Source organism: Python bivittatus, unplaced genomic scaffold (assembly GCF_059951505.1).
Source record: "Python bivittatus isolate LINGU-HERP-01145 unplaced genomic scaffold, Pbiv_v1 ctg000680_np1212, whole genome shotgun sequence".
NCBI classification, from domain to species: Eukaryota; Metazoa; Chordata; class Lepidosauria; order Squamata; family Pythonidae; genus Python; species Python bivittatus.
In genome coordinates this window covers 9,219,216-9,246,179 of record NW_028277095.1, presented here as the reverse complement: position 1 = coordinate 9,246,179, position 26,964 = coordinate 9,219,216, and the positions used below count along the sequence as shown (strand labels likewise).

The 26,964-nt window shown below is 47.6% G+C and overlaps 2 protein-coding genes across 2 annotated transcripts in view; one reads left to right on the top strand and one right to left on the bottom strand.

Annotated features, from left to right (window-relative positions):
* The first annotated feature begins 4,141 nt into the window (after positions 1-4,141).
* MTHFD2 (methylenetetrahydrofolate dehydrogenase (NADP+ dependent) 2, methenyltetrahydrofolate cyclohydrolase) lies at positions 4,142-10,771 on the top strand. Its single transcript, XM_088152056.1, has 8 exons — positions 4,142-4,592; positions 5,898-6,082; positions 6,736-6,858; positions 7,170-7,322; positions 7,414-7,521; positions 8,226-8,318; positions 8,582-8,707; positions 9,692-10,771. The coding sequence occupies exons 1-8, from the start codon at positions 4,465-4,467 to the stop codon at positions 9,829-9,831; spliced, it is 1,056 nt and encodes a 351-aa protein (XP_088008182.1). The 5' UTR covers positions 4,142-4,464; the 3' UTR covers positions 9,832-10,771.
* A 3,895-nt stretch (positions 10,772-14,666) lies between these two features.
* SLC4A5 (solute carrier family 4 member 5) overlaps positions 14,667-26,964 on the bottom strand; it is a 55,802-nt gene continuing 43,504 nt past the window's right edge. The window contains exons 18-23 of the mRNA XM_025169428.2: positions 25,598-25,670; positions 25,064-25,132; positions 22,374-22,547; positions 20,883-21,044; positions 17,677-17,744; positions 14,667-15,297 (exon numbers count right to left, since the gene is read on the bottom strand). Of these exons, the coding sequence (XP_025025196.2) occupies positions 15,129-15,297; positions 17,677-17,744; positions 20,883-21,044; positions 22,374-22,547; positions 25,064-25,132; positions 25,598-25,670 (715 nt within the window). The 3' untranslated portion in view covers positions 14,667-15,128. The remainder of the gene's footprint in view (positions 15,298-17,676; positions 17,745-20,882; positions 21,045-22,373; positions 22,548-25,063; positions 25,133-25,597; positions 25,671-26,964) is intronic.

Below are 26,964 nucleotides of genomic sequence, written 5' to 3'. Positions count from 1 at the left end.
TGCTTAAAAAATTATTTGGATGATATACAGGTAGCCCTTGGTAACAACTGTTTAGTGACTGGTAGAAGTTATGAAGATGCTGAATGAGGAGACTTGTGGCTGTCGTAGTGTCACTGAGGTCACATGATCGCCATTTGGGCACTTGGCAACCAGCACGCAATTACAATGGTCGCAGCGTCCCACGGTCATGTGATCTCCATTTACGACTTTCACGGCTGGCTTTCAACAAGTAAAGTCAATGGGGAAGCCGGCAGGAGGTCGCAAATGGTAATCACATGATGTTGCGCCCAATGACTCTGTGGGTTTCACCTAACGACTGCAACCGGAACTGTTGGAACTGCTGTCATAAGCCAGCGCGGTCACATGATGTCACACTTTATGACTGCATTGCTTAATGACAAAATTCCAATTAACTTTGTTAACCAATGAACATTGTTAACCAAGGACCACCTGCTCAGGACTTAGCCTGAGCACAGCACAAGAACTTGAAAAGTGCCACAGCTTTAAGAGTTGTACTTCCTTAATAGAGTGGCATCTTTTTTGCATGCTTGTGGGAAAGCTAGAAGAAAAGTCAGGCTCCTTTCATGAGTAGCAGAGTGATGCTGCACTTGCCCTGACATCGGTGTAAAGCCTATTTTCCAAATCACACTTGAAGCCCACACCGCCCTATTCTTCAGTTCTTCTATTAAATGTCGTTAACTCCATTATTTGCAAGTATTCCTCTTAGACGTTATGCTCATTTTAATTTCAATAGTATTCTTCATGATTTTAAGAGAGTCAAACAGATGTCAAATATAGAAGCCCTTCTGAGCAGTGGTAGCTTGTGCTTCCTGACCTGCACTTGCCTCTGCGGTTCTGAACTGGGCAGAATGTAGGATGGACGGATGAGTGATGTGCCATCGAGTCGTTTTCGACTCCTGGCGACCACATTGATGGAACATAGTATGGACTGATATTATTGGAGGGCACCTTCTAGGGTGTAAACCAGTGTTGTCCAAACTTGGCCACTTTAAGATGAGTGAACTTCAACTCCCAGAATTCCCCAGCCAGCATGGGTTAGGGTGGGGAATGGCTGGACAACACTGGTGTAAACTTTACACAGGGTCCATATTTTGAGAGGGAAACGTAGTGCAGTGTGAATAGATCTCTCCCCTTCCCCCTGCAGAGTTTGAAAGTGGAGGAGGAGAAATTGCACCCTCCTAGTCACTCACAGAGGAGGTTACTGGCTACAGGCGTGGCTGCCACCTGAGGGAAATCATCTGAGAGTCTGGGGCAGAGCTGTACTCACAGGCACTTGAATGGAGGCATGGTTTTCGTGATCTGCAACCCCTCGTAAAGCAGAGCTCTCCCAGCTGAATGCATCCCACTCACTTCCAAGCCTGTAAACACTCACCCAAACACTGTTCCACTTCTTTGTTATGTGGAAGGACTGAATCATACCACTGTGTTTTTGTAGAAGGTCATTGTGCCAATAACATGACTACTTGTGGAATAATTTATTTTATTTATATTTCAAATTTGTCACCGCCCATCTCACTGCAGAGTGACTAACCCTAACCCTAACACTGAACAAAAGCCTCCAGCATGGTCCTAAATCATGTTTTACTTTTGCTGGGGAGAGAGAGAGAGAGAGAGAGAGAGAGCGCGAGAGAGAGCTTTTCTTTTTGTAACTATTAAGTGTATTTTACACTGCAGCGTTTATGGGATCTTTGTCATTTATATCAGCTCGATGGAGTTAGCCAGGCGATGCCTCTTTATTGGCTTCAGCTTCTACTTATATCTGGTCTGGTTTCCCTTATCTGACACTCAGTCTGTGCAACTCGTTGGAATTAGCCCGGGCTCTTCTGGACCCAGAGCACAGCTGCCCGGCAAAAGTGTGGCTGTGAAACCAGCAGATTAGGTTCAGCAGGCAATACGTTGACTTTCAGCTAAAGATGTAAATTTTCTAGAAATGTTGAGATCACAAGAAAACACTGGGGTTGGGGGACATGAAAGATAGAGGGTGGAATTGCAAAACACATCGGGCCCTTTGTACCATGAGAAAAGGATCTTCCTTTGATATTTTGCTATCAGAGTCCCTTTGATTTTATCTGTAATTTTCCCGCCCCCAGTCTCCAGAGCTCTCCCTTGCTGGCAGGAGAGGCTATAATCCGTTTCAGAAGAGTGTTTGTCAAAACAAAGTCATCTGGGCCAAACAATCCGTTTTCCTCAAAACGTATTGCCTGACAGGCTTTCTTATGTTTTCCTTCACAATTTGAATGATGACAATTAGGACCCTGAGAACAATAGTGTAATTCAATCCAGATTAGTTGGATTTCAGGTCTGATAATCTCAGCCAGTGACCTTGCTGGCTGGAATTAGGAGGTTGGAAGTCCAATATGATTGCAGGACAATAGGTTTGGGAATGCGGGTTTTAATCCATAATGCTTTAGATATGGGTGTTGTGAGTCAAACTGGGACTGGGGCAAGGCCTACAGATATTGCTGGATCACAGTAGTTCCAGCCTTAGCGAGGTCCCTGGCTTCCTCCCCCCTAGTTCTGCTGGGATCTCAGTTGGGACGATGCTTGGCTGCTGCTTTTCAGTGGAACAGCGGAGGAGAGATGCAGCTGCCTCCCAGGGACGAGTATTCATGCTTGTGAAGCTTTCCTCAGGCATGGTGGAATTCTTGTCAAAACAAGTTAAGAAGAAGCTGAGATTGGTAGATGAGAACCGCATAAAGGGCTTCTTTACATGCTTCCAGTATAAAAGGGAAGATATAGCTTACCAGCTGCTTGCTGTCTGCGGAAAAGGAGGTACGATTCCTTTGGCAATGAAGAGGATCTGCCTTCAGCTTCTGGAAATACAGCCAAGGAATGCCTGCTGACCCCAGATGCATTGCGGGGATCAGACAGAATGCCACCACTGCTGCAGGATATGGAAAGTACTGGATTACAGGTGCAATTTTGACCATTTATGAAATAATTCCAGTTTAAAAGGTTGATTTCTAGCTAAACTGGGCCTCTCGTGACTGTATTACTTTGGTCAACAGGGTGCTGAGGAAATGTCTCTTAACATGTTCGTAGAATGACAACATCTGATTGATCCCAGAGTGCTTTTGGGGAGAGTATCCAGCCTGAGCACTTGTGAATTCAGCAGTTTGATCCAGATGCCGCAGCTGGTGCTAAAACCTACATTGTTGGCAGTTTGGGAAGAATCAGCTGCCGCTTCAAACCAGTCACCATTTTTATTAGGAGTTCATGAAACTGACAAGCACCATATGGGATAACACAGGTAAATAGTAAAAGGTTGTTTCAAAGGATGAGACGTTAGCTTCCTTGATCTTAAAATTAGTAAACTGAGTGTATGGGATATCTCCGAGAACGTTTAATAATGACAGTGCAATTACCCTGTTGCTGGAGATGCAGTTTAGGAGCTGCGTGAAGTCTGGACTTGTCCTATTATTGGATTTGACCTATTCTTGCCATATTTAGGACTAAAGTCAAGAAAATTGTTACCATCTTGTGTCGATCACTTGTGTGATAAAGATACCTATGTCCTCCTTAGCTGTATTTCCAATGTTTTGAATTTATCATGACATCACCAGTTATGGACTTCTGGGACCGGTTCTGGCTAGAAGGATTTGGAAGGCGTTATCTGGTCTGCAACAATGGATTGCTGATACCTGTTGTCAAAATTTAAATTAGCTTCTTTTTTTAAACAAAGATTTTCAAGTAATACCAAATTTGGAAAGTTACCGTTTTTGGTGCAATTCTTAGTTCATCATGTAATTTTCCAGGATGTTTCCACTTTGAACTGCTATTTGTAATACTGGTTACTTGATCGGTAGGGCTAACATTTATATACGGTATTATCTTCAGGGCCTCTTGGAGGGAGGCAAATCTTGGCCCTTTTTTCGGAAGGGGAAGAACGGCTGAGGGATTACAGTCATTTAAACAGATATCCGGGAGATTTTAGAGCAGATTGCAAAACAACTGTCGTTTCGCATTTTGAAAAGAGCGTAGCGACACTAGAAGTCAGCGCAGATTTGTACAGAGGCGGTCTCAGCAAACTCTTTCAGGTTAGTCAGTTGCGAGAAACTTGCGGCGTCGAGGGGTCCCACCCGGTTCCAGGCGCCCTGCCGAGGGCTCGGCGGCGACGCGCGCGGGGATATCCTTAGGGGCCTCCGGGGCAGGGGCAGTCTACCTGCCAGCGTAGGCTCGGGCCGGCGAGCCAGGGCTTCGCCAATCAGGCTCCACGGCGGTCGCTTCGGCCCACCCCTGCCCCCGTCGGGCCCGGCCGCGCCAGTTCTTCCCTTCGCCAATGGCCGCGCGCCTCGCCGTCGTCATCGCCCGCCCGCCTGCCCGCCCCTCTGCACTCCAGCCAATGGCGCCGCGGCGGGCGGGGCCGCCCGCCGGGGTCTTTATAGGGCGCGGCTCGGCGCCCCGCAGCCACTTCCTCTGCGTGCAGCTGCTGCGCGGTGCGGCATGGCGCCTCTGGGGTACCCGCGCTTGCTCCTCCGGGTCTCGGCCCGGGCTGCTTTGGGCGGGGGCGGCTGCTGCGGCTGCCGGCACCTACCGAGGGCCGCGCGCCGGCTCCACCTGACGGCTCCCAGGTGAGCGAAGGGGATGCTATTTGGGCTCCGCTGGGGGAGCCTCCGAGGCCGGGCGCAGTATACCCGAGGGCGCTGCCCGGGGCTCCCCAGGCACAGCTTCCCCTCGGCGACTGCGCTCCCGGGGAGGAGGAGGAGGAGGAGGAGGAGGAAGCTGCACTGGGCTCGCGGAGGCGGGGAGCGCGCCGGGCGCCGGGTCCCCCAGCGGCGGGTCGCTGCGCTGCAGGCTGATGAAATCTTGCGGGCTGCTTGCATCGGCTTGCGCAGGGGGGAGGAGGGGGAGGGAGGCCCGGCTCGGCCCGGCGGAGAGGAGCAAGGGCAGCAGCGGCGGGACGGGGTAGGCAGGGAGAACCCCGCGCCGGTCCGCCCGGGAGGACCCGGAGGGAGGCGGCTCTCGGCGGATGGTGGTTCTGAGCCACGCTCGAGCCTTTGCCCCGGCTGATGGGTGCTGTAGTCCAGCCCGGATCCCGTCCAGAGCTCCGCGCCCTGGGCAGCGCGCCCAGCCTCGGATTCCCCCCGCGAGGACGCGCAGGCGCATCTTTTCCCGCGTCCTCGGAAGCCTTATCGGTCGGGGCAGGGAGCCGCCGTGCGCCACAGCGTCGGGAACCTGCTTGCGCGTTCGGGGCGCGCGCGCTGCCATCCGGCCGCCTTCGTCGCTCTTGGGGGGGGGACGTCGCCTGCCGTGCGCGCTTTTTGCAGCGGGGTGGGCGCACCGGCTGCCCCCAGCAACGGGCAAGCGAGGTCGCGGGTAACAGGACGGGGTTTCCGGCAGTCCTCCTGGACGGAGGAGCCCCGTCCTCTGCTGTTCAGGAGCCGCCGGACTGCACAGCAGCACCGTCCGAGCGCTGGTCAGAGAGGGCGCTTGGTGGGGAAAGCAGGATAACGCCAAAAGAGCAACGGCTCTGCTTAAAATGCCTGTATGAAGTGTAGCGACAGCGACATATGATGGAAGCCAGGAAATTAAAGAGGAAGTGTGCAGTAGCAGGAGGAAGCAAAGATTTTGGCCTCCCATCCCCTCTGCTGCGTGTGTCCGTGGAACGTGGCGTCTCACAGGGCGAGCGGGAAGGTTCTGGGCATCTGGGCTCAGAGCGCCCGGCTCGGGGCTCAGTTCTGAAGTTGCCTCATCCTCTCGGCGGCCACCTTCTTGGCCTGGGTGCTGTCTGTGGCCTCCGGCGGGGAACCTCTCTTTGCGCGCTGGGTGCATTTGTTCATTTGTCAACTGGGGATGGTGTGCGCGAATGGCCTGGGCTGCTTAGGGAAACTGAGGCAGGACCAATAGCTGAAGTCTGAGAAGCTTCTCCTTTGCAGGAACGAAGCGATTGTCATTTCTGGACAGAAGCTGGCCCGGCAGATTAGGCAAGAAGCCTGCCACGAAGTGGAGCAGTGGGTTGCTGCTGGCCACAAAAGGCCCCACCTCAGCGTTGTTCTCGTGGGAGAAAATCCCGCCAGCCACTCGTACGTGCTGAACAAGACCCGAGCAGCAGCCGACGTGGGTGAGTTTGCCTGAATCACCTTTCCCAGCAAGCTGTCGAGGCTATTCTTAGCTGCGGGAACAGGGGCGGCCTGCGCCTTCCCTCTGGGCTTCTGCCAGGCAGCGCTTGCTCCAGCACGGCTGTTGGCTGTTCTGAAGGCCGGGAAGGGACGCACTTGTCTTCCAGGGGCTCATCCGGCCCCTTCCTCTTGGGGACCGGCAGCTCCTCCAGCCGCGGCATTATTATCAAGTACAACAAGCAAACATTTTATGACAGTCCAAGCCTAGATCATAAACGACCAAACGCCGCGTAAATCTCAGCTAAGGGAATCACCAGTGTCGGTGGTGGTGGGACTGAGCATAGCAAAGCTTTATGGCCTGGGCGCAGAATTTAGCGATTGGATAGGTGGTTTCAGGCACTTGGGCGCTTCGTGGCAGATGAGAACGGGACCTGCGGCAGGGCTGGGCATTCAGCAGGGCTGCCTTCTCGGTTGTTCCCGTGGCTGCTGGACGTGGCTGCAGTGGCTAGGGTTGCAGTCCTGAAGTAGGATCCTGGACAGCTGCCAAGAGGTGTTCCGAACGCTGGCCTCTTCCGTTCTGGGCCACAGTAACCGGCACACGGAGAGGCTGTTTCGAGTAACTTCCGGCTTCTTACGTTGCATTTATTCCTTGCAGGAATTAGCAGTGAAACAATCCTAAAACCAGCCTCTGTCACAGAAGAGGAGCTGCTTGATTTAATTGTCAAGCTCAACCACGATGCAAATGTCGATGGCTTGCTTGTGCAGCTTCCTTTACCAGGTGAGCAAGGGTTGGGCTTTGGGGGGAGGGAATCTCACTGGATGCCCCTGATCTTTGGAGTAAACCAAGCTGAACTGTAAGGCTGCGAGGCAACCCGTTGCTTCTGAGTTTTGCCAGTCCAGTTGATTGCGCTTTGCACAGTAACCCCCAACAGATTAATTCCCATCATCAGTTGGCAGTCTGCAGTCCTCTCGAAGGGTCTCACTTGCTGCTAGCTCCCCTCGCTCCTTGCCCATGCCACCCTTGGACTGCCCCATTTTATGGTCGGACACGTGGAATCCCTTGCGCTGAGAGTCTCCCCTTTCCTGCAGACCATATTGATGAGCGAAAGATCTGCAATGCAGTGAACCCTGAAAAGGATGTGGATGGCTTCCATGTGGTGAACGTAGGCCGCATGTGCTTGGACCAATATTCTATGTTGCCTGCCACACCTTGGGGCGTGTGGGAGATCATCAAGAGGACAGGTAGGAGCTGGGTGCAAATCCTCTTGGTGGTGGAAGTTCCTGGGAAAAGTCCCCAGCTTCTCTGACAGGGCTTTTGTGTGCTGCATTTCAGGGATCCCAACTCTGGGCAAGAACGTTGTGGTGGCCGGGCGGTCAAAGAACGTCGGCATGCCCATTGCAATGCTTCTCCACACGGACGGACGGCACGAGCGCCCAGGAGGTGAGGGTCCAGCTGGTCTCCGGATGGGTTGGTGGCTTGGCTTTGCCGAGACTCGAGGGGTGGAAGGTTGAGATTTGCGTGTCCTCTTGGGGCATTGTGGCACACGGAGGCATGTTTCAGGGGGCGCGAGATGGCCACGGAGCCACCCGGCAGCCTAGGGACCCGGGTGGGCAGGGAGAGCAGTGAGCTGTGTATTTGCTCTGTTGTGCTTCCGAGGTGCTGGGATCTTGGAAGCAAGGGCCCTCTAAACAGGAGGGTGAAGGTGAATGGCGGGGGTGGGAATTCTGCCATCTCTCTGGGAGCGCCTTCCTGCAGGCGGTGATTTGCCCACTCCCTTATCTCAGGAGATCAGTTGTCTTCCCAGGGCTGGGCAAGCATTTTGTTTTCTTTAGTGAGACCATGAGATCCATCAACTGTAGCCTGATCGAAGGGGCTTCCTGTAAAGAGCTAGAATGCTTAGCCTACGCGTTGTTTTGAGCAGGACGGATCTGTGGTCCTTTCGGCCCAAAAGGCATCCCAGATTCATTCATTTTAGGACCTATTCTGGTGCTGCTGCTAGTAATTATGATGCAGGAGTTTAGCAAGTTGTTTTCAAAACTTTCAGGATCTCTAGTGAATACTGTTTCACCCATTTCTGCTTTGGATGGCTGCGTAACAGGTCCAGAGCGAATTGTTCTCACGTTAGTGTTACTATTATTATTTAGGGGACGCAACAGTAACAATTTCTCACCGCTACACTCCGAAAGAGCAGCTCAAGCAGCACACAATCCTTGCCGACATCGTGGTTGCAGCTGCAGGTAAGATCCGAGTGGCTTGTTGGGAAAGAAGATTGAAAAGAGGGCCTCCTCAGGGGAAGCCGTCGACCCCCGGAGTGGCGAGGCCGCGAATAACCCTGCAGGGGCTTTTCCGCGTTCTGGAGAGTGATGCGGGCGGGGGGGCGAGCCAAAGGCCTGGGCACAGCTCTGGGCTTCGCTCAGGGAGCATCTCCCTGTCAGCTCGGTGAGCTCGATGAACTCCGGTGGCACCTTCTTACATTAGCTGCTGTTTTGTTAACTTTCAGGCATTCCCAATCTGATTACTGCTGACATGATCAAAGAAGGCGCTGCCGTAATTGATGTTGGCATAAATAGAATCCAGGATCCCGTTACTGCCAAGCCAAAGCTTGTTGGAGATGTGGATTTTGAAGGTATGGAATTGATTTGTAAGGTCTAAATCCCTCGTTGATTGAAGATTTGTAGCTGCATTCTGACAAGGGGGGGTCCAGTGTCTGTGACTGGAGCTATAACGTCACCTGCCACTGCATCCCCACTCCCGTGGAGAAGTTAGGTGGTAGTTTTGAACAAGCGAGGAGGCTTACCTGTGATGGCATGGACTTACGAAGGCCAGGCTCAGGGAGATAAGCGTGTTCTTAGCCCCCGGCGGGAGCGTGGGAAGTTCAAGAAGATGAGGCTGGCACCTCCCTAAGGAATTCATGGTGTTGTGGGTGGCTGGCTTGGGAACTTGGGTTCAGTCTGGGGAGATTCTGTCTCGAGGTTGAAGCTAATAAACGCAAGAGAACTGTATTTGCGTTGTCTCTTGGAGTTCTTTGGGCTGAACCTGACATTACCTTTGGACAACCTCAACGCTTTTCCAAATGGCAGGAAATGAATTTGGTGGCTAATATAGCTCCCTAGTTAATACTTTGCCCCCAGAATCTGTAATTCATTCTTTTTCTTCCTTTCTTCTTTCCTTCTTTTTCTCTCTCTCTCTCTCTACCTATCTACCTATTATCTATCATTTCATTTATATAGCCGCCCATCTCACACAAAGCAACTCTGGGTGGCGTACAACAATTTAAACTTTATCCTGCATCTCTCTATTTATTGGGAAAAGCATTTGGTAGGTTATGGGTTCTGGTAAGTTATTGTGGAGTTCTGTATGTGATTTTATTTCAGTAATTCAGGGCAATTACCATCCGAAGGTAAAGTATGAGCATTTATCGTAAGGAGCCTGATCTTGAGTTTCTGTGCAGTTAAAAAAAGCTAAGGGACATTTTGAAAAGGGGTGGCCAGTTGCAGGAGGATGGAGCCTCCTTGCTACTCTGTTAATGGGGAACTCATTTCCAAGATGAGCGGCTTTCTTAGATCCTGTCTTCTAAGTGCTCCGTTTCTCCTTTCCTCCCCTTCCTCAGGAGTCAAGCAGAAAGCCAGTTACATCACCCCTGTCCCTGGTGGGGTTGGCCCCATGACTGTTGCTATGCTCATGAAGAACACCATTATTGCTGCCAAGAAAATGCTGAGACCCCAGCCTCTGGAAGCCTTCAGTGCTTGACAGTGGACTTCTTGTGGCCAAAAGCGACATTCCAGATTGTCTCCCAACAATAGGCTGGAAGCAATGCAATATTTATTTATTTGATGAAATGTACTGGTGAGCTGCTCTGCAATATTTATATAAAGCAATTTTCCTCCGAAGCAGAGTGGCTCCTGCCATTTGTATGTATGATTCCTACCGTTTAAGCTGCCGTTCTGAAATGCAGGAGATGAGAACACAGTTTGAATTCTTGGTCTTTAAAATGCAGCCAGAAAGAGTAACAACGGGCCAAAAATGTGTCTTTATAGTAGAAGTCTTTTAGTGTATGCTTGATGTTAACTGGCTAACCTCAGCCGAACCCAGGGTATAAGATGTTAGGATTATAGTGCAGCTAGTCTGGAGTCAAATGTTACTATTCTTTTCTACAAAGCCATATTTATATTGAATAATGCCTAACAAAGCAATTGATAGCTTGTTCAATACTCAGATTCTTCCTGTTTTAAAGGAAGAATTGGCTTGAAAGCCAGATGGAGTAAGCATTATTTTGTCTAAGCACCAACTTGCTTTGTGTTTACCTGGGCAAGTAGTAATATTGCAGGATGTATCTGAATAAAAATAATTGCTATCTGCTTGTAAAGTTTTGAGTTCCATCATATGTTTTGTCAGGCTGAACTTAGCTGTGGTGTAGCTGGCGACCTGGGAGGAAGCGTCTCCTTTGTCTGTCATCCCAGATTCCCTCTGCTGCCAGTTGCCCCCCGGCCAGGATAATGTTTCCCTGAATGGATTAAAGATCTGCCTTGGTGTCATGTGGCTGTCCAGCGCACTTCTGGGAATTCTAGGGATTCAAGCCCGTGCATCTGGAGAAGGTTGCAGCCGCGAATAATATGCCCTATCGTATAACCTTTAGAGCATGTCACGCATATTGCTGTTCTAGTAATCAGGAATAAAGGACTTGTATTTATCCAGGGGCTGTAGAACCGTGCATGCTTCCTTGTGGCCATGTCCTGGGGTTGGCAGAAAAGTGCCTCAGAGTAATTTTTGCTGTTCCCAGGCAGTGTTGCCCTCCGTATAGATTTCATGTCGGAGAGTTTCAGGGCAGCAACTGCTGGATTATTTTCAGCTCGCTCTCCCTCTCCCTTCTCCCCCCAACTCATTTCCTGCCATTTGGAAAAGTATCATCTACCAATGAGAAAAACTACCCCTAACTGTTCTCTGTAGTGAGGAGAAGGGTGGGGCTGAGGACTCCAGGAGTTCCTGCACCCCTTGGTCTCGATGGCTGCGGAAGCTGGAAACTCTTTTCTCTTTGCCTTGCTTTCTGATGGAAACTTAACCCTCATGAGCTGTCAGTCAGGACAGAGATCGCTCACACGCGGCCTTGTCCTGCTTCTTCCAGTGTCCCACCAAATGTGTTTGTGTGTTGGCAGTCCTCCCTTCCTGGTTCATGCAACCCCTCAGGCAGCTCAAGCCAGAACGGGCATTGATGGCAGCATCTGGTGAGAGGGTGGAAGGCAAGGGACTTCCTCAGGATGCCTTCCCGCCTCGCCCTGCGCCTTTCTGATCCCTGCAGGTTTCTCCTACTTCAGTCAAGAGTTCTGGATCGTCTTGCCTGTTCCTCTGCCAGCACTAAGAATGTTCTGCTCTGAGGCGCCTGCCTTTCCAGGCGCATGTGGCTGGAGCCCAGAGGATGTAGCTTGCCCAGCCCTACATTTCCTGCAAATACATTGCTTTTCCACTGCTTATCACTCCTACTTCACTGGTCCTTGCTCCAATTAATTTCTATCTTAGGAGCGCTCACATGCGCAGAATACCAGCCTCCAAAACTTCCTTGCTGACGTAGGTACATTGATCTGGAAGATGCGCGTTCGTTTAGAAAGTGCTGGTGTTTCCATGCATTGATGTTTCTCGACAAGTTCAACCCCCCAAAAAGGCCACACAGGCCAAGTGTCCTGTTGCGCTCGCAGACCTGGCCAAAATCACTGGAGAGGGAAGTGACCAGCAGCCTTATTGGGAGGGGCCTGCCGAAGAGCTGCCACTGCAATGGGCTGGGGTTAAGGTGGAGGCGATGTCAGGAGAACGTGCCCCTCAAAAGTGGCTCAGGGGACAAGTTCATGGCGAGATAAGCAGGGAAGGGAGGATGAGCATCGCTGGTCGTGCTGTAAGGAGTCAGAGACCTTTGCAGGGCAAGAGGTTTCCCAGCCCAGTACTGGGAGAGCTTGCTTCTTTTTTCATACCTGTAACCCCTCCAACTGCAGATTTCAAAAGATGTGAACACAACAGGGACATGCAATTTGTAAAACAGCACAAAAGGTGCAGTTTCAGGTCCGAAACCAAGGATTTTGTTTGGGGAGATGCTAGAGTGGTTCAGTTCTTGTTTTCCTTTTGATGCAGGTACTCCTGCCATAAGACTGCCTCAACAGTGGTGAGCTCTTAATCATCAGGGAGGCCTTTTCCTGAGAATTGGAGTCTTTTACAACCCTCAAAGTGCTGTACAAAATGCTCCTTAAGACAGTTGGTATTGTAAACCTATTGCTGAAGTATGCAGAGGCAGTTGGAGATTAGCCACCCACTCCTTTGCTTGCAAGGATCTTTTTCTAACTGCATTAGAATGAGAAGAAAAGGCTGGCTCCACATAGCATTTCGGCCCAAAACTCTTTTCCTGAGGTGCACTTTGCTAATTCACCTTGCTGAGATTACCTACTGTGGACTGGAGAACCAGGAAAAGGCCAGCAGGGGCAGTGATCCAATTACAACTCAGTGCGACAATGCCAAGAACAACTGCACCAAAGCAGGTGTTTCTGTTCCTATATTTTGGTACTACTTGTTGCTACTGTAAGCGAAGAAGGGTCACTCAGTTTCTATACGTCTGCCTAGACTCTTGAAGGGGCTTCTATTTCCAGTCTCCTTTCTGAAGGCAGAACATGATGGCTGGAGACTCCCTACCAGAAGGGACCAAAGCCGCCGCCAGCTGACAGAAGAGAAATCTGCTGTCCTTCAAAATGGGATGGAAAGGTTCCCAAGATTCTTTAGGCCACTGACAATATCCCTTTCTCCTGAGCCAGTGGGGGTGTAATGGTAAGGCTTTGGCCAGACACCCTTGGGGAGCCCAGGTTCAAGTCTCCCCTTGCCAATGGAAGCCTGGCCGGGTCTCCTCAGTAGACACAACGTTGCCCTGGGCTGGAAAGGACAATAAGGCAGGGAAACCCTGCAGCTTCGGGAAATCCTGCTAAGCCTGCAGTGGCCGCAGGAGGGATCTGCACTGTCTGCAAAATGAAATAACATGATGCATCTGTGCCACGGGTCTTTCTGCTCTCCCCTTGTGTTGTATGCAAGTGTGTGCACAGGCACGCACACCACAGCGCTTAGGGTGGCTGCGTTGTCAAGTGATCTGGGGGAGAAGCGAGGAAAGCTTAGAACCGGAGAGATCAGCAATATTCTGAGCGGCTGCCCGGTTGCCTCTCCCATCAGAATGCAGCGGGGGAGATCTCTCCCCAGCCGGACCCGGCTCTTTTCCAAGCTCAAACTTTCTTTTCTGGCTTCCCCCAACATTCTGAAGTGGGTCCCGTTCTGTCTGGGCTTCAGAGCGTTCGGTTGCTGACAGACAGACACCCCTTTTGTAATCTCCAACGTTCCAGCTCAGGAGAACGTTGGAAAGAACAAAAGACCTGAAATGGCAGCAGGACCTCCCACATTGTTCACAAATGCAAAATTATTATACTGAAACTTGGGGCTGTCTTATGAGAGAAACACCAGTGGGGAAATCTCCTCCCAGAGTGTGACACATAATTCCCTTATAAACAAACAGGATATTATGTGCTTTTTTGTTTACATGGATTTGGAAAAATACTGAAAGAGCAACGCCTCAGAAAATTAACAAGGTGACCAGTGTGTAGCTCTTAACTAAATCTGAACATACCAGCAAGGGAGAACTGAGAAATGGGTTATTTGCTACTGTTAATTCACAGTGAAAAAGGCTGGTTTATTTTTCAGCCATCAGTGAATAAAAACGCTCCAAAAAAATTGGGTGGGCAACATGGAAAGGAAAACAAGTTTGATTAAGTGCCATCAGGTTGATGTGGATTCTCGGTCATTATATAGACTCCCTCTAGGATTGTCTCCTCAGCCTGGCTGTTTAGGTCTCTCAATGGTGCTGTCACTGCTGCTGCAATTGAGTCCAATCGCTTGCTGCTGGCTGTCCTCTTTCTTTCTACTTTTCCCAGCATTACGAACTTCTCAAAGGATCCGGGTCTTCACCTTATGTGCCCGCAATTTGGTAATTTGAGCCTGGGCATTTGTGCTTCAAGTGAGAACTCCCGAATGATTTGTTCTATTTGGTTATTTTCCTTGCTATCATGGTATTCTCAAGAGTCTGCTCCAACGTCAACATTCAGAAGTGTCAATACTGTTTCTATCCTGCTTCTTCAAAGTCCAGCTTTTGCTTCCATGCAGCTTCTTGTTTATTAAAAGTTACTCAGTAGGGTTCATTCATTTTCCTCATAAAATGATGGTGCCAGTCACGTCACATTGTGTTGCCAGCATGGTGGCAAGGATTATCACCAGGGTGTCAATGCAGCTGGTGATGGATGGCTCATCATCTGATTACTTCTGAAGAAAAGAGAAAGGGGGGCTTTGCTTACAGAAAACAGCAAGGGTAAACTTTTCCTTCCTTGGTTGGATTTTGGTCCCAAAAATAAAGATCATTGAGGCATCCATTGGGGGGTGGGGCAGATGAAAAAACAGCTCTACTTTTTCAACACAGATTTTTTTTCTTCTTAAGAAAACCACAGACGAATTCTCCTGGAACTATTAGTTCCATTCTTCTCAAACCAAAGCTTGGGATTATCTGCTTTATTTCTCAGAAATTTAGGTTTCATCAAGAAATGTCTGCAAGAATATCTCAGTGGGAGATGAGAGGGGAGATTTTATGGCTTCTTGGATTAAATGCTCACTTACTAATGGAAGGAAAAATCCATTGGTTCAGTTGAATTCCAGGGGCTTCTGCAAAACCAAGCAAGTTCAAAAAGTTGCTGAAGAATGCCAGAAACATCTCACCCATCACAATGAAAGTTGCCTATGTCCAAAAAGGATGCAATCTGATAAGCTAAAACTGCTTCCAGTCTAAGGAATTCCTTTACCCCATAAACTCTGGGGTCCTGATGTATCTTTTCCACAATGTCTGAGTGAAGTTCTTTGGGCTCCTCACTGTGCCTGAGTTCCACAACTCATTTAATTTTTGTGCTCCATTCTTTAGTGGTGGATAAGGCCCAGGAGGACCCAGTGACCTCTGGGGCTGTAACATGGGGGAAAAAGCCACGTGGAGACTAGAGGGTAGTCTCACTGCCCATGTCCTGTGGGTGCTGCCTCTCGGTGTCAGTATCTTCATAATTGGATCCCATCTCTATCTTCACCTGGGGTACAGCACAGATGGGGCTTCGGGAATAGCTAAAGGCAGGAGAAGATGGGCAGGAAATCTTCAAGTGAAGTGTAATACTACAAGAAAGGAAAATAAATTGGAATTAGGAATCCATCTCAGACATGAAGCTGCGGTCATATGCAAAGTCCAGTTTCTTTGCCCTTTATTTTCCTCTTATCTGCCAAGCACAGATGGTGCCACGGCATAGAAACCACCGCCTAAAGTTTCTTTTCTCAGCAGAGCAAGCAATTGCTCCTGAGTGGAGCCAGCAATTCTCCCGCTCAGCTCCAGAACTTTACCAACTTCTTAGGCTGTGATTTTGTAGGGAGATTAAATACAAATTCCCATTTTACCCTGGGAGGATGCAGGAGATTTCCCATCTTCTCCTTGTTATTTATATTTTACTATTCTCATTATTTTCATTTTTCCTCATATTCTAAATCTCTTCTTGAGAACCAGTGTGGTATAGTGGTTAAAGGCACCAGGGTAGAAACCAGGAGATTGAAATCCTGGTTATGCTGGATGGCCTGGGGGCTGCATGGGGGCTCACACCAATGGAAGTGGCTTGTGGGGTGGTTGATGTGACTTCCCGGTCATCTTGAATGTTTTTTAGTTTTTATGTATAGGGCTTGTTTCTGTAGTTTGACTTTTTAATTAATCAATTAATTTTAATTCAGGAATGGGGGTATTTATTTTTTAACTGTTTGTGGCTTTTACGTTTATTGTGAGCCACCCAGAGTCACCCACTGGGGGAGACGGGCGGCATACAAATTTAATGAATGAACGAATGACCAAATAAATAAACAAGCCGGGAGATTGTGAATGCGAGCCCTGCTTCGGCACAAAGCCACGCGTGACCTTGGACTGTTCACTCTCTCCCCAGGCAGTTGCCAAGAGTCAACGCTGACTAGAGGGACAATCCCCCCTTAGAATTTTTAAATTCTAAGTTAATTTCTGAAAGCACAGCTGTGTTTTATGACAAAAACTAACACATTTATTATGATGGTTCAGTGGGTTGTAGTTACTTTAATGATGGCTGGAGTTGAGTCCTGAAAGAGGAGGGCTCTTTCACATACCCAGCTGCTGGGTGGGGGCAACGAGTAAGGAAGGAAAAGGGGAGGTGAGATTTGCTTTATAGGGAGCTAATTGCTTTAAAACGACCCAAGTCTTCACTGCAGGTGTGACACAGATAACCCTTTTCATTGAATAGCTAGCTAATATATGCAAAATACCAGGAAGCCTTTAAATTTTTTAAAATGTGAGAAATAAGTCCTCTAATGAACTCCAGTTTCAACATTTTGAAATGAAATGGGACTTTGTATGTAATTTGAGACAAATTTCAGTGCAAAGCAACCGAGGACTTGCTCTTCCTGCTGGCAGCCTGGTGGCGCTTTCTCGGACTAACCAATTGCGCCAAGGGGCAGAAGCTTAGACCAGCCTGGCTCTCCTCGTAGCAGTGAGTGTCCCGCTAGGCAGGCGCTCAGCCTCCATTACAATCACAGGTAAGCACGCTGAACTTCACCCACAGGTACACAGCGAAGGCTATGGAACGACACACCACACTGGAGGCATAAAAACCCTTCGGAGAGAAGCCAAGCCCAGCTGCGGTTTTCCGGGCAAGGTTTTTCAGAGGTGACTGGCCCTTGTCTTCTTCTTCCCAGGACTGAGGGACTGGCCTAAGGCCACCCAGGGACGAGAACTCAGTTTCCCGGTTTCTAGCTTGATGCCTTCACAACACCAAATTGGCACTGAAAGCAAGTTACAGAACTTTATGGTTTCGGCACAATGGATTTTAACACATACATTTAAACACTTTGTAAAGTAAAACAGAGAACCAGTTTGGGGTAGTGGTTAAGGAAGGCATTAAGCTGGGAACCAGGAAACTCTGAGTTCCAGTCCTGCCCGAGGCACAAAGCCGGCTGGGTGACCTTGGGCCAGTCACCCTTTTTCAGCCCTAGGAAGCAGGCAAGGGCAAACCCCTTCTGAAATCTTGCCAGGAAAACTGCAGGGACTTGTCCAGGCAGTCGCCAGGAATCAACACTGACTTGAAGGCACAAAAAGAATAAAAAATAAATAAACAGAGATAAATATAAGTATAATATAAATATTAAAAAGGTCATTGCTAGAGAACTTTCTATAGTTTAATAATTAATACAATATTGTTGGTGGTTTCTAGAATCCTTGTGCCTCTGCTAAGAAAAGGAAGCAAGATTCAAAAAATTCAAAATGTAACAAGCCACATTCTGGGCTTGACAATCATTCCTGAGGCAAAATTTAAAAATGTTTAGGTTGCTAATGACCCCTAATTTGAGAACCCCCGTTTGAAACTAAACATAATTGACAGCTGACATAACTGATTGCTTTTACTGCAAAAAATATCTACAACCGTCTTGGTAAATCTGAGAGTTGTAAAGAAATTAAAACCTAGTACAAACTCAGCAAAATACATTTGTTACCTGTGATCTGGATCAGAACTGTTAGGGGAGGAATCAGAATGCAAAAGTCCAACTGGAAGATTTTTCTCCTGGAGGGAAACATACATGCACATGAAACTGGTCCAAGGAAGAACAAAAGAGCCAATGAAGAAGAGAAGGATAAGAAAAGAGAAGGCTGAAAAAGACACTTTGGGTCACTTCCATAAACTTTCTTTTCCTGCTTCCCAAGGTATGTCACTCGGAAGGTTTGAAAGAAAAGGAAATTAAATCCATGGCTGGATCCCCCTCTGGCTCTACCAAAGCTTAGATCAACCGATGCCGCGTCCAAAGCCTGAAAAATCAGTGGCCCGAGACTCTCAGGATCTGGTGAGGTCTTGAAAGAGTAAAGGACAGACGGCAAGGATTGACACACATGAGAACGGTCGCGTCACTTTAATGTTCAGCTAAATCTTTTGGTTTTCCTCCCTTTCATTACCTGGCATAGGGCACATGTACCTCGGGGTTCTCCTGTAGAAGCCTAAGACCAGCAGCACCCACATCAAACCATGATGCCAAAATGACAATATGCACGCAAGGAAATAATCATGCAAGGGACATCTGATGCAAGTACATAAGTTGGCACATTGGAGTGATTTTGCATTCCTGTGGGCTAGAGGGGTCTTTGGTTTTCAACTGTCCCACTGAAGCTTCGGCCAGGTAGGTTTTTGCTCCAAGTGTCAAATCCATGTGACTCACATTTGGGCAGAAGTTTTCAACATCTGAACCTGATTGGGAGTGTACTTCAGGAAGGATTTATAGGAACCTGCATGCTGCTAATCCATTATTAAGCATACTGGAAAAGGTTAGCTCTATTATATAAACAAATTATATAAAAATTTATATATATTATATAAAGGTGTTGTAAAAGCATGTTGTCTCTCTAATCTCTGGCCCAAGCAAACCCATATTTAAAAGTGTGCTTGAAGTTGCAAGTTAAGTAATGCATCAACTACCAATTTGCTGGAATAATAATAAAGAATGCAACCTCGGGGGGGCCCACTGCACTAATGGTTATATGTGCAGGAGAATCCCCTGCCAACCCCATAAAGAAGACAAGAATAGGTCACTTTAGAGCATCTTATATGTGGGGGATGGATCATTTCTCACTTTATTTTCATAAATGTTACTAAATACATCTAAAAACACAATGTGGCAAGAGAATAAATGCAAATTTCAAAACTTGTTTCCCCAACTCTCTGAAGACTGTCAAGGACGGTCTTCGTGAGACTTTCTAGAAAAAAGTGACACTCCTGCTAGCAGATGAAAAATGCCACTTCTTACTGCACATCTCTTGACCTCATTGAATTTTGCACCAAAAATAATTGTTTTTATACAGCAGTGTACTCTACTGACCACAGAAAAAATGACCTGTAGGAATTGTGCAGATCTGCCTAACAGTGAAGTGTTGCTGGATGGAGAACATTTGAGACGTCTGATGTCCTGGAGGAGGGGTTCAGTGCGTCAGTTTTCCAAAATAGCGAGCATTCAGAATCAGCAGACAGGATGTTCCAAAACTGTGTCTTGGGAGAAGGGACTGTCACTTCATTCTTTGCTTCTGTGTAACTGTGTATGGCCTCCTGCAAAATTTGTGTGTCCCAACTTGCATTCAAAATGTTTTGGAGAATGCATTTGTTTTAAGGAATTGGTCACCAGTGTTTGTTTTTGTCATTACCCTGTGCTTTGAACTGCCACAGCAAGATGGCAGCATGCAACCATCTTCAGCGAATCTTGAAAGAGCTTGGAAGGGTCAGACCTGGTTAGTATTTGGAGAGGAGACCACAAGGAAATGGGAAAAGAATCCTGGAAGAAAGCCACAACAAAGCTCTTTGCAAGAAAGCAGCATGAACTCATCCAGTCTGACTCAAGGGAGACTTTACCTTTCACTTTATTTAGAAAATTATTTAGAAATTTAGAAAGGAAACTGTGAGTTCTAGTCCCCCGTAGGCATGAAAGCCAGCTGGGTGACTTTGGGCCAGTCACTCTCTCTCAGCCCAACTCACCTCACGGGGTGGTTGTTGTGGGGAGAATACAAGGAGGAAGGAGTATTAGGTTTGTTCACTGCCTTGAGTCATTTATTAAAAAAATAATAAAGGCAGGATAAAAAAATATTTTCACGTGTTCATATTAATTATTTTTTTGTTGAGCTGGTGGTACTCAAATATTCAGGATGAAATAGCTTGCAATTGCAAAAGTATTTGAATTAATTGCGGAAAGAACTTGGACTACGCACCTGCGTAGGGACCTTCAGCCCAGCCTACCCTCTATTGTCAGATGGTTGAAGATGGTCCCTAATCCAGAACCCAAGGATCACCCACCATTATGTGCATGTGAATCTGTTTTTCCACATGGCTTTGCTCACTGCCTTTTTCGCCCTTCTTTTTCCCCAGCCCAAGTTTCCCTCTATTATAACAAACCCATTGGAATCTGTCTTGCCTCAGCCCCCAAACAGTGTCCATTCCATTTCCAGTAAGTAAGACGCTCAGGTTCTATCAAGATGCTGAGTCACTAACACAACTGTAAACAAATTCTTCTGGGAGCTTTGTTCACACAGGAATCATGGTAGACTGTGTGGTGGCAGGGGATTCTCCTGCACATAGGCCCGCTAGTGCAATGCCCCCTCCCGAGGTTGCATTCTTTATTATTATCCCAGCGAATTGGTAGTTGATGCATTACTTAACTTGCAACTTCAAGCACACTTTTAAATATGGGTTTGCTTGGGCCAGAGATTAGAGAGACAACATGCTTTTACACCACCTTTATATAATATATATATGAATTTTTGTATAATTTCTTTATAGAGTAGAACTAACCTTTTCCAATTTGCTTTATAATGGATTAGCAGCATGCAGGTTCCTATAAATCCCTCCTGAAGTACATTTTCTGAGGTTCCTAAGGATTGTTCACAGAGAACAGCACAGTCCTCTTTAGGCTATTCCCAGGTGGTAGAAATGGAAGCGTCAGATTGCAGCCTCCATTCTGCAATGCAAGGGCAAAACAGACAGGGAGCCATTTGACCCCAAGCTGGAAGGCTCTTCAGAAACCCGTCTCAGCTCCTCTACTGGAGTAATCCCCAGCTTGCTCTGCAAGGAGCGCGGGCGTGATGTGTGATGCCAGGGCAGGGTGGCCGAACATTTGTGCTAAGACAGAAGTACCATCTTGTGGCCTGGTCTCCAGGGTTCCCAACACACCTCATCAGGGTGCTCCGCCTTGGTTCTTTGGCCTTTCTTTTTCTTTTCTTTTTTCTTGTCATCCACCTTCTCTTTTTCAGGAATGATGTTATCAATCCAAGCCAGATCGTGCTGGGAAAAGACAAAGTCCAACATCTTCCGGACTAAAATCAAGGCTAAAATCTGAAAGGTGAGAAACAACATAAAAATCAGCATCTAAGGTCACAATAGTGGCCCATTTCTGGAAGTACCTTGGCCAGGCTGCAGCCGTCACCTCCAGGTTGCTGCAAACATTGTCCATTTGGTGCTGGAAAGGAATGAATTGTGGGCTGCAGAGGAGAAGGGGCAAACATTCATTACATTGTACCCAAAATAAGACATGAGTTGGTGTGGAAGCAGGAGAGAAAGATGACTCCTCATTTGTCACACTGAGAGATTGCGCTCTCCTGGAGCCACCACCATTGATTATTGGTCACATCTCAATATCCAGGGCAAGGCATTTATCGCTGGGGAGAGTCGCTTTAGTCTTGGCTCAAAGTTTCATCCTAGCAGGTTTTAGAAGGAGAATCATGTTAGTCTATGATAGTCAGCTCAAAAGGAGCCTGACACACCTTTTCTGGGTAACAGATTTTATTAAAAGGCATCAACTTTCATGAGCTGCAGCTAACTGCAACTGATACATCTGATGAAGGGAGCTGCAGCTCATGAAAGTTGATGCCTTTTAATAAGATTCATTAGTTGGAAAAAGTGCTACCAGACGCCCTCTGATTTTTGGAGATGTAGGAGGCAGCATTTGGAGTTGGGACTAATTTTTCTATGGAACCAATTTACTTATGGGCTCTGGAGCTTAGGGCTATATTGACTGAGCTGCAAAAATCCAGATTACTGGATGTTTATAGCCCATATTATACTGTATTATATTAGGATTATAGTAATCCTAATGTTCTGCATGAGTTTTACATACTGATCCATAATGTGGCAGGAGTTTCTAAAGTGGGCTTTAGGGGCCACACAGTCCAAGTTTGACAGCCCTGAGGGTTCTCCTTCTGTCTGCCAAGCAGCTGTTTTGCTTTACTGTACTTAAATGTGGGAGACCATTATAATGTAGTGGTTAAGATGCTGGACCAGGAATGGAGAACCAGGTTCTCCTTTAGGCCAGCTGGGTGACTTTGGGACCGTCCCTCCCTCTCAACCCAAGAAGTGGAGGTGAAGGTGCCTAAGAGGGAACATGGGCTGATGCTGAAAGTGCTGGACGCAGCAGGTTCAAGTCCTCCCTCAGCCGCACATGCTCCCTTCATGAACTTGGGCCAATACTCTTTTTCAGACTAGGAAGTTGAAAAACATCTACTACCAACTCGCATTGGATTAGCCAGTGTCCATAACTTTCAATCCTGATTCAGGCTGCTGCTGATTAAGAACAGACCGCCCCCCCAAAGAAACCTTTTTTGGACCAAGATTTATAGGTGGAACTGGGCCTCAGAGCGAGTTGTGACAAGGTATGGAGGTGCCTACCATCACAGGGAAGATAATGGCCGCCACAGTGGATTTCAGGATCCAGAGGATGGCCAAGCAGACAATCTGTATGGTACTGAACAAATGGACTTTTCGAAGGGGCACATGGCGCAGGTAGGCATAATCTGGTTGGTGCTTGGCTGGCATCAAGAAGAGTTTGCAGCGCTCCCAGAACTGTTGGGGGAAAAAAACAATGAAATATCAATACTAGTTGCAGGGGAGGAGCACAGGAAAGAGGTAGAAACATTTTGTTACTGCCAACAGCATGCAAGAAACTGTATTAAAACAGAATTTTACCAGGGATATCTGCAGGCCCAAAATGTCACGATGGCAGCCACATCAGTGCAACCGAAGTGCCCACTCACCTGGCACAGGCACAGCTTTAATTGTGCTCTCCATCGTGGCTGCCATCTTGATCTGTTGCTCATATCGTGCGGACATCCCTGATTGCTACAATTCTTTCCCTTCAGCAGCAGGTACTAATCAGCTGTAATGAGGAACTTTCCCCATTTTGCAGAAAGTATGAATACGGTCACAGATTTGTGTGGTTCTTGGATGGCAGAGAATTTTTCCTGAAAAAGTAGACTGTGCCTTACAGTTTTGACTCTGGCTACTCAAGTGCCAGTAGGCCATGAATCACCATTCCTGGGCCCCCTTTTCTGTTGTGTTGAGATGTGTTTTAGTTGCACTGCAACTAGGCAGGCACAAAGCACTGTGTGGAATTTCTTTGAACCTTCATTGTTCAGAAATTCACTGCTCAGAATGATGATTAGTGCCTGGTCTTGAAAGTATCTCCATCACAAAGCAAATTGTGTTGTGCCCTAATTATTTCCGGGCACAATTAAAAAGGGCTCTGGACCTGTTTCATTTACACATCTCTGCCCCTGGCTGTCCAAGTAAGGCTGCCAAGGGAAAGCACCTTGATAATAATGACGGTCCTGGAGGCTGTGTAGGTGTGGATGGAGAAGAACTGGCCTGACAAGACTGAGTGGCTATGGGTTTTAGGGCCTTCCATGTCTCGAGACCTTCCATCATTAACTCTCCTGAGGCAGAGGGAGTTGGTGGACAAACTGGAGGTCCTCCTGGACTGATGGCTCCTACGTGAGGAGAAGGTGGCAGCCATGGCCAGGAGAGCCTTTGCACAAAACCATCTTTTGTGCCTGTTGCACCCATTCCTGGATCAGGAGAATCTGCTCACGGTCACTTGTTGTAGAGAGCACTCAAGGAGCCTTGAGTGACAGAAGGAAGAGCCACTACGAAGGCAGTGGTCAGATAAGTGGAGCTTGAGCCTGTTCCAAGAGAACAATTTGAAAAAACATCTCTGACAAGACCCTCCCGAGTTCACACAGAGATAAAGGGAGGGAGGGGAGAAGCGCATTCAGAGTTGCAAGGTTCTGTTAATATAGCTGTTACAAGAGTAGTCCTGACCTATATAACATTGGTTCTGTCAGGGTAGACCTGCTCTGGGTCCCTTCTGTGAAACAGTCATCCTACGGGACCTAGGAGGCACGCCTTCTTGTCACAGTGGCTGCCCTATGGAACAGGCTTCCCACTGAGATCCAGACGGCCCTGACCCTGTGTGTCTTCCAGAGGGCCTTGAAGACCTGGCTTGTCCCTCAGGCACTAGGTCCAGGATGTTAGTGGAACCTGGCATTATGGGGTCGGAGAGATGTTTACATGAGCCTTGACCATATATATTTTTTAACCACTTTTGGTTTTTTCCATTCTGTTTTTATCTCTTGTTTGCTACCCAGAGTTCTACTTGTTAGATGGACAACCATTTACATTTGTTTAAAAAATACATTTTAATAAATACTTCCTTAATGTCCATACCTGTAAACAAACTTCAGTGCCCTAACCAGGTTCCTTGAGATCACAGCTTTCCTGCCCTGCAGTGGCCACCTTGTGTCAATGGTCTGCCAGACTTGGCTGTGTGTCCTAGATGCCAGGGTGTGCCCTGAGTTAAAGGGTATTCATCTTGGCCCTCCCTGTTCCCTTCCTCTGTTTCCACCCTCAGTGTGGGTCTCTGGGATCTCAGGAAGTTCCTGAACAGATTGCGTGTGGATTCTCTATTAACTCGCCAAATTGTGACTTGTGACCAAATTAGTATGATCATGTGCTCTCAAAGCCATCGATAAGGGCACATGACTGAGTTGTGGCCGACTGGGTTAGATATATGGTGTGAATGGAGTCCTGAGGAGACAGTGAGAAACACAGAGCAACTACCCTGATGGCTTTTCTAGAACCTCTGAGCATTTCTAAGTCATCATAAATGGGGAAATGGGATAAGTGAAAAGAGAAGAGCATGATGGAGGGCAGATGTGGGGCTGGGGATGGCAAAACCCTGGCACCACAACAGCAGCACCACCAACACGGGATCTGTCAAGGCAATGAAGCCACCGTGAAACGCTCTAGCTTCAGGTTTCTGTTTGAATCAGGGAGACTTCCAAAGCTGGGAATCTAAGCCATTGGTTTGACTCCTTCAAGATGTTAGTTGGTTTCTTGAAGGGGGCGCTGTAGCTCCCAGGGGTCCTTTCCCTTTGGATCTGACAAGTCCAGTTCTGACTCTTTCACCATGCCTGATAAAAAAGCAGGAAGCAAACGAACCTGGAATGGTGGTCCCTTACATGGAAAGTCAGTGGCATGACAGCACCAGTGCAAAGCTCCCAACAGAACCTCTATGTTTGTACCTGAATGCCGTTGAGCGAGGCCACTCCCATGTAGAGAAAGATTCCATACAGGACCGGCATGGGGATATACTGCAGTAGAGAAAGCAAGCAAGCAGGTCTACTGTATTACAGCGAAAAGACACACGTGTTCCCATTCTGAGATCTCAAAGGTGAATCTGCTTTTCAAAAATTAACTATTTAAAGCTGCAATCTGATACAGGTAGTCCTCGCTTACTGACTGCCTTGTTTAGTGACCGTTCAAAGTTATTATGGTGTAAAAAAAAAAGTAAAATTGCAAATTGTGGTTACATGATGTTTTGCTTAACAACCAAAGGGGAAGTGAGGTCATAAGCCTATCGCAGTCACATGATTTCTGCTTAGTGACCACAGCACTTAGTGACCGACTTGCTGGTCCCAATATTACAGGACTATCTGTACTGCACAGAATGGCTTTTATTTCAAATAAATACCTATTAATCTTGCCTGTCATGTTGGATAGCGGCTTAATATTTCTGGCCCATTTGCTAAGCTTACACTGAGGATAAGATACTTTACCTTGAGAACAGGTGCCAGGAAGACTGAAATCCCAGTAAGGACGAAGACAATAATGCCTGTGACTCTCTGCTCCCTGTTAAAAAACAGAATCAAGGAGATGGAACCCTCCTTAGTGCAATTTTCACATATTTTATAGATTCCCAGGTTTAATAGCACCTTCCTACTTGCTTGATGTTGAAATGCCGCCCACCCCAATATTCCATGGTGTTTGTTCCAGGTGAGCTGCAGAATTCAGCTGTAAAGGGCAGAAAGCAAGTCTGCCGCACCATCTCTTTTTACCCAGTCCTTACGCTGGTCTGCATGGAACCATTTCCTTCTCTCTGCACGGAGTATCTCTGCAGACCGAAGCCTAGGAGGAGACGATGGGCCCCAGGGGAGGCAAGCAGAGTATGCTGCATCATCAGATGGCGCGCGTGGGGGTTCAATAAGCCCCATGTTATTGTAATAGTATGTGGGAATGACCTTGGGAGATGGGGGGAAGAGATGCTGCCTAGGGAACGATCAGATAAGGGGGGGCAAAGCCCGCAGCTGTGTAATGGGCACAAAAAGAAATTAGAAAGGCTCCACCCTGATGGTGCGAGATCTGGACTGTCAGACTTGCAAGATTCTGTTAATGTAGCCTTACGATAAAATAGAATTAGCTCATCTGGTCATGTTTCCTGTCTGGCCTGCCTGGGAAGGCTGACAGTTATTGCAATGATGGTGGCCCTTGTCTGCCACCATTTGTATATTATTATGACTATTAGGTTTTTTTAGTTTTAATTTTATGTTAGCTGTCCCGAGTTGCTGTTGCAAGATGGGCAGCCATATAAACTGATTGAAATAAATAAATAAATAAATAAATAAACAGAGTTTTATTTTACATACGTAATACTCCTGCCTCCTATTTTCCCCACATAAATGACTGAAATTATGCCACCTCATATACTGATTTTAGGTATCTTACATCATAAATCCAGCACACATAAAATAAAAATCCCATTGCAAATAAAAACACATCAAGAGAAGATTCCAGTTCCCTGCCTCAACAACTGCCCCCAGACTTGGTGCACCCTCCATGCAGAAACTCTTGGAAATGCACTCCTTTCACAGCTTTCCTAAATGTTGGGGGTAGGTGGGTGGCTATTCCAAAGTGTGGGAGTCTTGGCTGAGGAGACCGCCTGGGCTTCTGCCCCTTAACAGCTTGCAAGGAGTTCATGTGTGCGTGTAGTGGGTGCCCAGATTCCCCCGGAGGAGACGGTCCTAAAAGTATTGGAGCCAAGCCATGAAGAGCTTCATAAGATACCACAGGAGGAGGAGCTGCTGAACACATACAAAAGTGGGGTTTCAATCACAGGGCTGGGCCCACCACTTTGACTTTTTGACCC

Bases quoted from the DNA above. Each gene is read 5' to 3' on its own strand.
- MTHFD2 (XM_088152056.1), top strand. From the start codon at position 4,465: ATGGCGCCTCTGGGGTACCCGCGCTTGCTCCTCCGGGTCTCGGCCCGG. The intron at 6,859-7,169 runs GTGAGCAAGGGT...CCTTTCCTGCAG, and splicing joins TGTGCAGCTTCCTTTACCAG to ACCATATTGATGAGCGAAAG. The intron at 7,522-8,225 runs GTGAGGGTCCAG...ATTATTATTTAG, and splicing joins ACGGCACGAGCGCCCAGGAG to GGGACGCAACAGTAACAATT.